Source organism: Coregonus clupeaformis, chromosome 12 (assembly GCF_020615455.1).
Source record: "Coregonus clupeaformis isolate EN_2021a chromosome 12, ASM2061545v1, whole genome shotgun sequence".
NCBI classification, from domain to species: domain Eukaryota; kingdom Metazoa; phylum Chordata; class Actinopteri; order Salmoniformes; family Salmonidae; genus Coregonus; species Coregonus clupeaformis.
This window is the reverse complement of record NC_059203.1, coordinates 51,971,566-51,984,972: the sequence shown is the minus strand read 5'-3', so window position 1 is coordinate 51,984,972 and position 13,407 is coordinate 51,971,566. Positions and strand designations below refer to the sequence as shown.

Below are 13,407 nucleotides of genomic sequence, written 5' to 3'. Positions count from 1 at the left end.
ATAAATTCCTTTGTCCTAGTTAAAAATAAATTATCATCCAATAGTACTCAGTACTTTGTTGAAGCAACGTTTGGCAGCAATTACAGCCTCGCGTCTTCTTGGGTATGACGCTACAAGCTTGGCACACTTGTATTTGGGGAGTTTCTCCCATTCTTCTCTGCAGATCCTCTCAAGCTCTGTCAGGTTGGATGGGGAGCGTCGCTGCACAGCTATTTTCAGGTCTCTCCAGAGATGTTCGATGTTCGATGACCCAAACGGGCACTTTGGAGACTGGAAGGGCAAAGGGGCATGTGCTCTGCACAGGTAGAGCCCTATCTGTGCACGTGCCTGGTCTATATGTAATATCAAGACTCTGGATGATTCATATCCACTATACCATAACTAGAAATACCATATCACCAACATTTTTCAAAACAGAGATACAGTGGGGAAAAAAAGTATTTAGTCAGCCACCAATTGTGCAAGTTCTCCCACTTAAAAAGATGAGAGAGGCCTGTAATTTTCGTCATAGGTACACGTCAACTATGACAGACAAAATGAGAAAAAAAATCCAGAAAATCACATTGTAGGATTTTTTATGAATTTATTTGCAAATTATGGTGGAAAAAAAGTATTTGGTCAATAACAAAAGTTTCTCAATACTTTGTTATATACCCTTTGTTGACAATGACACAGGTCAAACGTTTTCTGTAAGTCTTCACAAGGTTTTCACACACTGTTGCTGGTATTTTGGCCCATTCCTCCATGCAGATCTCCTCTAGAGCAGTGATGTTTTGGGGCTGTCGCTGGGCAACACGGACTTTCAACTCCCTCCAAAGATTTTCTATGGGGTTGAGATCTGGAGACTGGCTAGGCCACTCCAGGACTTTGAAATGCTTCTTACGAAGCCACTTCTTCGTTGCCCGGGCGGTGTGTTTGGGATCATTGTCATGCTGAAAGACCCAGCCACGTTTCATCTTCAATGCCCTTGCTGATGGAAGGAAGTTTTCACTCAAAATCTCACGATACATGGCCCCATTCATTCTTTCCTTTACACGGATCAGTCGTCCTGGTCCCTTTGCAGAAAAACAGCCCCAAAGCATGATGTTTCCACCCCCACGCTTCACAGTAGGTATGGTGTTCTTTGGATGCAACTCAGCATTCTTTGTCCTCCAAACACGACGAGTTGAGTTTTTACCAAAAAGTTCTATTTTGGTTTCATCTGACCATATGACATTCTTCCAATCCTCTTCTGGATCATCCAAATGCACTCTAGCAAACTTCAGACGGGCCTGGACATGTACTGGCTTAAGCAGGGGGACACGTCTGGCACTGCAGGATTTCAGTCCCTGGCGGCGTAGTGTGTTACTGATGGTAGGCTTTGTTACTTTGGTCCCAGCTCTCTGCAGGTCATTCACTAGGTCCCCCCATGTGGTTCTAGGATTTTTGCTCACCGTTCTTGTGATCATTTTGACCCCACGGGGTGAGATCTTGCGTGGAGCCCCAGATCGAGGGAGATTATCAGTGGTCTTGTATGTCTTCCATTTCCTAATAATTGCTCCCACAGTTGATTTCTTCAAACAAAGCTGCTTACCTATTGCAGATTCAGTCTTCCCAGCCTGGTGCAGGTCTACAATTTTGTTTCTGGCGTCCTTTGACAGCTCTTTGGTCTTGGCCATAGTGGAGTTTGGAGTGTGACTGTTTGAGGTTGTGGACAGGTGTCTTTTATACTGATAACAAGTTCAAACAGGTGCCATTAATACAGGTAACGAGTGGAGGACAGAGGAGCCTCTTAAAGAAGAAGTTACAGGTCTGTGAGAGCCAGAAATCTTGCTTGTTTGTAGGTGACCAAATACTTATTTTCCACCATAATTTGCAAATAAATTCATTAAAAATCCTACAATGTGATTTTCTGGATTTTCTTTTCTCAATTTGTCTGTCATAGTTGACGTGTACCTATGATGAAAATTACAGGCCTCTCTCATCTTTTTAAGTGGGAGAACTTGCACAATTGGTGGCTGACTAAATACTTTTTTTCCCCACTGTACATAATCTTTTTATTTTTCATACTGGCCCCCCATGGGAAACGAACCCACAACCCTGGCGTTGCAAACGCCATGTTCTACCAACTGAGCTACATCCTTGCCGGCCATTCCCTCCCCTAGCCTGGACGACGCTCGGCCAATTGTGCGCCGCCCCATGGGTCTCCCGGTCGCGGCCGGCTACAACAGAGCCTGGATTCGAACCAGGATCTCTAGTGGCAAAGCTAGCACTGCGATGCAGTGCCTTAGACCACTGCGCCACTCGGGAAACCTATGTACTCAGTGTGAACCTGCTTTCATCTGTTAAGACCACAGGACGCCAGTGGCGAATTTGCCAATCTTGGCGTTCTCTGGCAAATGCCAAATATCCTGCACGGTGTTGGGCTGTAAGCACAACACCCACCTGTGGACGTCGGGACCTCATACAGTGGGGAAATAAAGTATTTAGTCAGCCACCAATTGTGCAAGTTCTCCCACTTAAAAAGATGAGAGAGGCCTGTAATTTTCATCATAGGTACACGTCAACTATGACAGACAAAATGAGGAAAAAAAATCCTGAAAATCACTGAAGAAAAAGCACTGCAGGAGTGATGGAAATTACTCTGCATCACCATTCCGTGAGTGCAAATGGCTTGCTTTCCTTGGCTGCTTAACAGGACAGTTAGTACACCAGTTGTTACAGCATTAACAGGCCAGCCAATTTCTCTGATCGTCATTACAGATTGAATTAAAAAACACTTGTCTCAAGGACCATGTACCCACAGAAAAGCATGATTCAGTACTGCAGCCTACAACAACACTGTATAACATTATGTTGAACTGTTTACATAAAAGCCCCTTATACCAAGCTTTACCTATGTTGCATTCTGTCAAACTAAGAAATTATAATATGATGTACAGTGGGGGTCTCCTCAAACTTTTTCTCTCTGAAGACCACCAGTGCCCAATTGTAGGGTGTCCACCCACTCTGCCCAGAGTGGGTGAAAACGCTCTTTGGTGATGACATTTCACTTCCTTATGTTATAAAATACATTTTACCAAGACAAATATGATTATTCATGTTCTGAATAGTTCAGTGGGGTCTTTCTTTAACATTTAATTAACAGTGTATCCAAACAGTCAGATTTCATAACCTAATGCAGCCGATAATAAGCACCAAGCTCTGTTGACAGAGCGGTGAAGTTTTCTCGCAGAAACCTTTGAGGATTTACATGTGTTGGTCGTCTTCAAAGTTGTTTCCACGGGTCACAAAAAGCAAAATTAGCATGAAAAGCTGAATTAAATGTAGAAGGTTTTGAAAATAGAAAGCTTGTGGTACACTTAGTGCTCCGATGACATTTCACAGAGATACACTTGTTTTAGTTAGAAATCTTATAAAAAGAACAGGAATTTCGCATTCATATGGAAAGCGTATATTTAAATATGAAAATATCGATATCTATCTTAGCTCTATATTGTTTTATGTCCTGCGGATTTGAGAAGAAAGATGACGAGTTCAACGGGAAAGTGAGCCTTAACCTTAATCCTCGCACAGCATCTAGCCTAGCTGACATGAAGCTGTGCAATTTTCCTTATTTTTGACCACTTTTCTTCTCTGACAACAGGTTTGGACCATTGGTTTTCTTAGAGGATTATCTACACTATTAACATATTATTTTACCCATTGGTCAAAATAATAAGTATGTATTTGATTGAACACCATACCAATTGAAAAGGTTAACAGAAACACACACAGAAACATGCACACACACACTCACGTGCACACAGCACATTGAGAGGCTACTCTTTATAATCGCTCGACATTGTGATGGTGTTTATGACATGTAAACCTATCATCATCTCTGCCGTGAGAGTATCTCCAGTTCTGCTCAGTGAGAGGCTCAGAGGAGAGAGGTCTGAGAAGTCTATGAAATACTTAAGAGTCCTTCAGTATAACCAGTAAACCAAAATATATCTCTCATGAACACCTCTATTCATAGCTACTGTATAGAAACCATCTGAGACTGGCTGTGTTTAAAATCTAATATTTTACTATCCTCATGTTGAAACAAACATACAGACTTGTGTTTTCTGATTGATGTTTCTAAATCCACAAGAAACCACCAACAAATCAAACACAGTTGGAGGTGACTGAATACAGATCTACTGATTGAAATAAAGAAGAGAACAGAGGATATGGGGAGTGAGATTTCCGTGCCATTTGAGAGACCGACAACAGTCTGCCAGTGCCAATCATAACCAAACATAAGCACCCTTCTTATCCACTTTCAGTTTCATAATCCCGGAGCATAGACTGTTGTAACAAAGATCTTGTCTGTACCGTGGTCTGATGAGGTGCAGAATACTGCAGCATAAGGACTGGTGACAAAGGTTTTTACTGACCTCTAGTGGTGGTTTTAAAGACTAACAAGTAGTAAGATATGGGTTGCATACTTCTGCTCAGAGTTAAAGGGACAATCTGCAGTTCAAACAACAACAAAGCAGAATTGTAACCACCCTCAAATTCATGGCAGCGCTATAGATGCAAGGACTGACCATCCATGTATAGTATAGTTTTAACCATGTTTTGAGGCTATGCAGTGACAGTGTTTGTTTACAATTACAATGTTTACAAACAATAGAGTAAAACAATCTATTATGGGTTCTGATGGGGCATGACAGTTGAACTAAGCTCATTAGGCATTTATAAGTTTGTATCTTTGAAAATCTATCTGTATATATTGTTAATTTAGAAATACACAAATGGATGTACCAATTGCAGATTGCCCCTTTAAAGGAATTCTTCCGGGATTTTTTTTATCTACTTCCCCGAACTCGTGGATACCAATTTTATGTCTCTGTGCCCAGTATGAAGGAAGTAAGAGGTAGTTTTGCAAGCCAGTTCTAACTAGTGTTAGCACAATGACTGGAAGTCTCTGTGTATCTACTAGAACGCTAGCAGATACCCATAAACAACGCTAGTTTGGTTCACTGAATTATCCTCTCAGAAGTATGCTTGAGAATGACCAGTTGAGTCAGTGGCCACATTCAGTACCATACATCAAATGATCATCAACACAAATGACCATCTCTAAGACATATCTTTGGATGCCAGCAAAAAAAGTGATAAAATCTGACTGTCAAATGTGAAATCCATCTGATTTAAACATGTCAAGCTCAAATCATAGTCCTTAGATTATTATAACACATATACACATTTCAGACATACAGTATACTGTATATTCATTTGTTCTTATTTACAGCTGTGCTTCAGACATGGAGAGGGTTCATTTGGTGTCCCATTATAAATACCATTTCTTCACCTGACAATCTTACTTGAAAGTACAGACAAATATGATATAGTCATAATTTGTGTACTCACAAGGAAGGGGAAACTACGTTGAAATTCAGTGTCAATGCTCACACAAGTAGACACATTTCACAAGGTCTTCTTAGTCAATAATCAATATTCTATTCCTTACCAATCCAGTCTTGAGTAACAGAAGTTAACAATTATACTGCGTTGTGGATGGGAATAGGGGGAGTCCTCCATCTATGGTGAATAGTCATGCCCCCATCCGTGCCCTCTGACCACGCTCTATTGTCCCTGTCCTGGTCTGGTCTGGTCCAGTAAGTTCTGGTATGGTATGGTATGGTCCGGTCCGGTCAGTTCTGTTGACCCCTGAGGCTCTGTGGTCCTCAGCTGGACACAACGCTGTCTGAGTCTGATCCAGAGGCTTCAACCTCATCAGCAGAGGCGGTCAGTGCAGGGTAAGGCCGTGGCTGGTCCAGGTTGACGTAGGTCACCTTCAGGCTGATATAATGCTCTCCCTCCAGGCAGGACAGGATCTCTAGCACCTCCTGGCCCAGCGTGTGGAAGTCAGGCCTGAGCTCCGGCTCTGGGTCCCAGCACTCCAGCATGATAGAGTACCTGTAGAGAAACAATAGCATGACAGAGCTACAGTATAGAACAATGACAACAGCTGTCAACAACCATGACAGAGTTCCTAATGCAACAACAACAGCTATAAACGACTGTGATAGAATAGCTGTAGATCAGGGATGGGTAACTTTGATTGGGGTAGGGGCCACAAAAAAACCTGAACACATCATGAGGGGCTGCAGGGGCTCGCGGGTCTGTGTACCCACCACATCCATACCCACACATGCAGTCAGAGTTGCCCCTAGCCTTTTGGAGGTCCTAAGCAAAACATTTAAACTGCCCCCCCTCTTGACAGCGGAGAGAAAAAAATGTTCCTGCAATTCTATAGATTTTTTTCATGGGGCGAAGAGAAAATGTTGCAGTTTTAAAGCATGTTTGCTGCAATTCTACCTATTTTGCCTTGCGGCAGAGAAAAGATTTTGCAATTTTATAACTCATTTCATGCAATTCTACTCATCTTGCCATGGGGCGGAGAGAACAATTAGCAGTTTTACAGCTAATTTCCTTCAATTCTAAACATTTTGCCCTGACTTATGCCATGTTATGATATCTGAGTGAGAGTGAAAACAAAATCAATGTTTACTACAAGTTTAGATAGCTGACTAGACCAACTTACCAATCTAAAAATGTTTAGCCGCCATGCTCTAATTGAGTGACTGTCAGTGACTGACATAAAAATAGAAAAACTGCTGATGCACAATCACATTTCTAAATTGCACCTTGTGTATTCTACTATTCTAACTCTCAACAGTCAGTTTGAGACCCTGACTGACATTTTAACATGCGGCCAGTTGCCCGTTAAAATGATCTTACAGTAGATTACTTACAAAGCATCAGGGCAGAACTGTGGCTGGGGCAGCCTGCGTCCCTTCAACAGGAAGTGAGTGATGTCATAGGGGTCCACTTCAGGATAGGGGCTCGCTCCTCTGGTCAACAGCTCCCACATCAGGACCCCAAATGACCACTGTGAAGACAAGGGATAAAGAGCTCGAGTACATTTACAAGAACATTTACATAATTTAGCCAGAGCGACTTACAGTAGTGAGTGCATCCATTTTCATAATTTTTCGTACTGTAAGATAGATACAGTATACAGGTTACAGTGGCTATAAGGTAATTGGAATTGAATCATATTCACTCACCACGTCTGACTTAGTGGTGAACTTCTGTATTTGAAGGCTCTCTATGGCCATCCACTTGACTGGCAGCTTGGCCTTCCTCTGGTCCTGAATACTGTAGTACTCCTTACCAAACACATCCCTGGCCATGCCGAAATCTGCCACCTTCACCGTGAATGTTTCATCAAGCCTAAAGAGACAATAGATAATAGACAGATATTATAGATGGGACAACCAGGCACTGGATTGAGAAATAGCCTTCACGAAACACTAACGAGTGATAGAGCTGCCCTGCACTTACATGCAGTTTCGAGCTGCCAGGTCTCTGTGTACAAACTTCTTCTGGGCCAGGTACTCCATCCCTTTGGCAACCTGTAGCCCAAAGCCAATCAGGTCTTTCACTGTTGGATTCTGGAGGAAGAGAGGTGACACAGGAGTCATTCATGAAAAAGAAATACGTATATTCTCTCTGACGAGCTGACTAGTGGCTATACTTTGTTATTATGAAGTATGAGGAAGAGTAGGCCTTTAACTTACCCTCCTTTCACAGAGTATGAAGTGGCGCAGGTCTCCATGTTTCATATAGGGCAGCACCACCAAGGGAAGCCCCTCCAGAGGCAGTAGGATACCCAGCAGGGAGAGAACGTTGGTGTGATGGAACCCCTTCATCAGGATGCCCTCTCTCAGAAACTGCTCCACCTCCTCCAGGTCTGTGATCCCTGTGAAAGAGAGAGAGAGAGAATTGAACTATGTGTACCAAGCAGGATATACACCACAGGTGACTAGCACAGTTGTTTATGGCATGAGGGCTCATCCCAACAAAATGAGAAGAATCCACTTACTGTTCAATGACTTAACAGCACAGTGAATTAACTGTTCTTGATTATTGTTGTCTGTCAGGTAGCCGTGGTACACAGTCCCAAAATGACCTGAATAACGACAAAATTACATCAGAGTTTTTGGGGATATGGCTCTAGTCTAGTAAAAAAAAGAATGAACAGGTGAATGAGTAGAAATAGTTGGATTCTAATGAAGATGACTACCAGACCCATTTTGCTTCTCTCAGTCTGTATCTGAGGAGATCCCGATCTGTGTGGCGTGACAATGACCATAGGTGTCGGCAAGATCTTGGAACGGGCTATCCAGACCATACCTTTGCCGATGATCTGGTTGCGGTGAACGTTGAGCGTGTTGGCTGGGATCAGGACGTCTTTGACCTCCTCCAGGAGCTCAGGTCTCAGTGTGTCCAATGAGATCAGAGGCATGGCTGAGGGGTCAAAGGTGGCAGCGTTGACCAGGCCATGGAAGGCTATCCCTCCTGAGCCTGTCGCCTGGCTCACCTGGTTGGACCATTCTGGAGTACAGAGGAGACACGGCAAGAGAAACCATTGATTAATGAATATGAATCATAAGATTAATGAACCATAATAAATGTTCACACCAAGGATCTCACCTCGTCTATAGTCACCAGTGGGGGATAGGTCAGGGTTGCTGCTTATCTGACTGCGGACAAACATCCTTGCTAAACGAGTCTCTAATTTGGCTGAAATTTTTTAATCAACATAATGAATTACATTGCCATATACAGTACATACTCAAGTCAAAGCAAAAACTTCAGATACCTAGTAGAAAACATTAAATGTCTTAGTTGCACACATGGTAAGTTATTGATTACATAACAACAATTGTTAAAGGCATAAACATTTTGGTCTGTCTAACCCGTGCCATTATTTAAGAGTGCTGGTAAATGTACTGGTAGATGAAAGTACATCTTGTAGCGAATTCCACAGACAGTAACGGTTCTCACCGTTCTTCTTCCTCCTCATATGTTTCATGATGATGAAGGCCAGGGCAGCGCCAACACACAACGCAGTGAAAATTCCCAACATGATACCCACTGTGTTGATGGTGTTGTTGACGAAGACCACCGTGCCCACCTTATAGACACGGCCATTCACAGACACCTAGGACAGAAACCAGGATATTGCTCACACCTTACTCTGGGATCAGTTTGGTATCACTTTACTTTAGGACCAGTTTACTAATGGATTGATGGTTTGCTTTCAAGGTATGGGTAAATTACATTTCAATTCAGGAAGTAAACAGAAATTCAAATATCAATGCCTGTTAGCTCGCACGATTCTTGCCATTCTCCATCAACCTCTATAGCTCAGCTGGTAGAGCACGGCGCTTGTAACGCCAAGGTAGTGGGTTCGATCCCCGGGACCACCCATACACAAAAATGTATGCACGCACGACTGTAAGTCGCTTTGGATAAAAGCGTCTGCTAAATGGCATATTATTATTATTATTATTATCAACGAGCTGTTTTTGCCCACAGGACTGCCGCTGATTGAATGTTTTTTGTTTGTTGCACCATTCTCGGTAAACCCTAGACAATGTAATGCGTAAAAGCCCAGGAGGGCGGACGTTTCTGAGATACTGGATCTGGCGCGCCTGGCACCGACGATCATACCACGCTCAAAGTCACTTAGGTCCCTCGTTTTGCCCATTCTAACGTTCAATCGAACAGTAACTGAATGCCTCAATGCCTGTCTGCCTGCTTTATATAGCAAGCCATGGCCACGTGACTCGCTGTCTGTAGAAGCGATCCATTTTCATGACGGGGGTGGTGTACCTAATAAATTGTGTATATGGAAGTAGTTTAGTGCCCCAGAAAAATGGGTTAAGTATGGGTAAAAAATGTTTGGGGAAATAATTTCATGATCTTTCTTACAGTGAGGGAAAAAAGTATTTGATCCCCTGCTGATTTTGTACATTTGCCCACTGACAAAGAAATGATCAGTCTATAATTTTAATGGTAGGTTTATTTGAACAGTGAGAGACAGAATAACAACAAAAAAATCCAGAAAAACGCATGTCAAAAATGTTATAAATTGATTTGCATTTCAATGAGGGAAATAAGTATTTGACCCCCTCTCAATCAGAAAGATTTCTGGCTCCCAGGTGTCTTTTATAAAGGGAGTGCTCCTAATCTCAGCTTGTTACCTGTATAAAAGACACCTGTCCACAGAAGCAATCAATCAATCAGATTCCAAACTCTCCACCATGGCCAAGACCAAAGAGTTCTCCAAGCATGTCAGGGACAAGATTGTAGACCTACACAAGGCTGGAATGGGCTACAAGACCATCGCCAAGCAGCTTGGTGAGAAGGTGACAACAGTTGGTGCGATTATTCGCAAATGGAAGAAACACAAAAGAACTGTCAGTCTCCCTCGGCCTGGGGCTCCATGCGAGATCTCACCTCGTGGAGTTGCAATGATCATGAGAACAGTGAGGTTTCAGCCTAGAACTACACGGGAGGATCTTGTCAATGATCTCAAGGCAGCTGGGACCATAGTCACCAAGAAAACAATTGGTAACACATTACGCAGTGAATGACTGAAATCCTGCAGCGCCTGCAAGGTCCCCCTGCTCAAGAAAGCACATATACATTGCTGTCTGAAGTTTGCCAATGAACATCTGAATGATTCAGAGGAGAACTGGGTGAAAGTGTTGTGGTCAGATGAGACCAACATCGAGCTCTTTGGCATCAACTCAACTCGCCGTGTTTGGAGGAGGAGGAATGCTGCCTATGACCCCAAGAACACCATCCCCACCGTCAAATGACTAAAATGTAAATGTAAAATGTCAAACATGGAGGTGGAAACATTATGCTTTGGGGGTGTTTTCTGCTAAGGGGACAGGACAACTTCACCGCATCAAAGGGACGATGGACGGGGCCATGTACCGTCAAATCTTGGGTGAGAACCTCCTTCCCTCAGCCAGGGCATTGAAAATGGGTTGTGGATGAGTATTCCAGCATGACAATGACCCAAAACACACGGCCAAGGCAACAAAGGAGTGGCTCAAGAAGAAGCACATTAAGGTCCTGGAGTGGCCTAGCCAGTCTCCAGACCTTAATCCCATAGAAAATCTGTGGAGGGAGCTGAAGGTTCGAGTTGCCAAACGTCAGCCTCGAAACCTTAATGACTTGGAGAAGATCTGCAAAGAGGAGTGGAACAAAATCCCTCCTGAGATGTGTGCAAACCTGGTGGCCAACTACAAGAAACGTCTGACCTCTGTGATTGCCAACAAGTACTAAGTCATGTTTTGCAGAGGGGTCAAATACTTATTTCCCTCATTAAAATGCAAATCAATGTATAACATTTTTGACATGAGGTTTTCTGGATTTTTTTGTTGTTATTCTGTCTCTCACTGTTCAAACAAACCTACCATTAAAATTATAGACTTATCATGTCTTTGTCAGTGGGCAAACGTACAAATTCAGCAGGGGATCAAATACTTTTTTTCTTCACTGTATATCTCTCAGATATAGGAAAGACACTTTAAAACAAAGTTCCTTTTGATTTATTTTTTGACTATTTGCTTTTCCTTGTATGAATCTGATATTAAATGCTTTCTATGGGCTAATAGCCACCCCTGTTTCGACTCTTAAGGATTAAGTTCAATTAGGTTCACCATTACAGCAAGTAGAGTAGCTCACCATGACAGGCAAACCTTCACTGGGGATGATGAGATCCTTGGGGATCCTGCAGGTCAGTTCATTGTCCAGTACTTGGACTCCACAGTCCACACCTCCGATGGTCATTATGATCTCCATACAGAGGCTCACCATGCTTAGCTTGTTGTGCTGCAGAACATGCGAAAACTCTTATTGAGGAACTGGTTGAAATTACAGTTGAAGTCGGAGGTTTACAAACATTTAGGTTGGAGTCATTCAAACTCGTTTTTCAACCACTCCACAAATTTCTTGTTAACAAACTATCGTTTTGGCAAGTCGGTTAGGACATCTACTTTGTGCATGACACAAGTAATTTTTTCAACAATTGTTTAAAGACAGATTATTTCACTTAGAATTCACTGTATCACAATTCCAGTGGGTCAGAAGTTTACATACACTAAATTGACGGTGCCTTTAAACAGCTTGTAAAATTCCCAAAAATGATGTCATGGCTTTAGAAGCTTCTGATAGGCTAATTGACATCATTTCAGTCAATTGGAGGTGTACCTGTGAATGTATTTCAAGGCCTACCTTCAAGCTCAGTGCCTCTTTGCTTGACATCATGGGAAAATCAAAAGAACTCAGCCAAGACCTCAGAATTTTTTTTTTAGACCTCCACAAGTCTGGTTCACCCTTGGGAGCAATTTCCAAGCCTGAGGGTACCGCGTTCATCTGTACAAACAATAGTATTCAAGTATAAACACCATGGGACGACGCAGCCGTCATACCGCTCAGGAAGGAGACGTGTTCTGTCTCCTAGAGATGAACGTACTTTGGTGTGAAAAGTGCAAATCAATCCCAGAACAACAGCAAAGGACCTTCTGAAGATGCTGGAGGAAACAGGAACAAAAGCATCTATATCCACAGTAAAACAAGTCCTATATCAACATAACCTGAAAGGCCGCTCAGCAAGGAAGAAGCCACTGCTCCAAAACCGCCATAAAAAAGCCAGACTACGGTTTGCAACTGCACATGAGGACAAAGATCGTACTTTTTGGAGAAATGTCCTCTGGTCTGATGAAACAAAAATAGAACTGTTTGGCCATAATGACCATCGTTATGTTTGGAGGAAAAGGAGGGTGGCTTGCAAGCCCAAGAACACCATCCCAACCGTGAAGCACGGGGGTGGCAGCATCATGCTGTGGGGGTGCTTTGCTGCAGGAGGGACTGGTGCACTTCACAAAATAGATGGCATCATGAGGAAGGGAAATGATGTGGATATATTGAAGCAACATTTCAAGACATCAGTCAGGAAGTTAAAGCTTGGTTGCAAATGGGTCTTCCAAATGGACAATGAACCCAAGCATACTTCCAAAGTTGTGGCAAAATGGCTTAAGGACAACAAAGTCAAGGTATTGAAGTGACCATCACAAAGCCCTGACCTCAATCCTATAAAACATTTGTGGGCAGAACTGAAAAAGCGTGTGCGAGCAAGGAGGCCTACAAACCTGACTCAGTTACACCAGCTCTGTCTGGAGGAATGGGTCAACATTCACCCAACTTATTTTGGGAAGCTTGTGGAAGGCTACCTGAAACGTTTGACCCAAGTTAAACAATTTAAAGGCAATGCTACCACATACTAATTGAGTGTATGTAAACTTCTGACCCACTGGGAATGTGATGAAATAAATAAAAGCTATATAATAAATAATTATCTCTACTATTATTCTGACATTTCACATTCTTAAAATAAAGTGGTGATCCTAACTGACCAAAGACAGGGAATTTTTACTAGGATTAAATGTCAGGAATTGTGAAAAACTGAGTTTAAATGTATTTGGCTAAGGTGTATGTAAACTTCTGACTTCAACTGTACATCCT

At 42.6% G+C, this 13,407-nt stretch overlaps 1 protein-coding gene across 1 annotated transcript in view; it reads right to left on the bottom strand.

Annotated features, from left to right (window-relative positions):
• Positions 1–4,029: 4,029 nt before the first annotated feature.
• Positions 4,030–13,407, bottom strand: part of LOC121578388 (macrophage-stimulating protein receptor) — a 28,972-nt gene continuing 19,594 nt past the window's right edge. Inside the window, exons 12-21 of the mRNA XM_041892745.2 lie at positions 11,569–11,715; positions 8,869–9,025; positions 8,515–8,604; positions 8,215–8,415; positions 7,904–7,990; positions 7,599–7,780; positions 7,363–7,472; positions 7,086–7,251; positions 6,771–6,907; positions 4,030–5,931 (exon numbers count right to left, since the gene is read on the bottom strand). Of these exons, the coding sequence (XP_041748679.2) occupies positions 5,700–5,931; positions 6,771–6,907; positions 7,086–7,251; positions 7,363–7,472; positions 7,599–7,780; positions 7,904–7,990; positions 8,215–8,415; positions 8,515–8,604; positions 8,869–9,025; positions 11,569–11,715 (1,509 nt within the window). The 3' untranslated portion in view covers positions 4,030–5,699. The remainder of the gene's footprint in view (positions 5,932–6,770; positions 6,908–7,085; positions 7,252–7,362; positions 7,473–7,598; positions 7,781–7,903; positions 7,991–8,214; positions 8,416–8,514; positions 8,605–8,868; positions 9,026–11,568; positions 11,716–13,407) is intronic.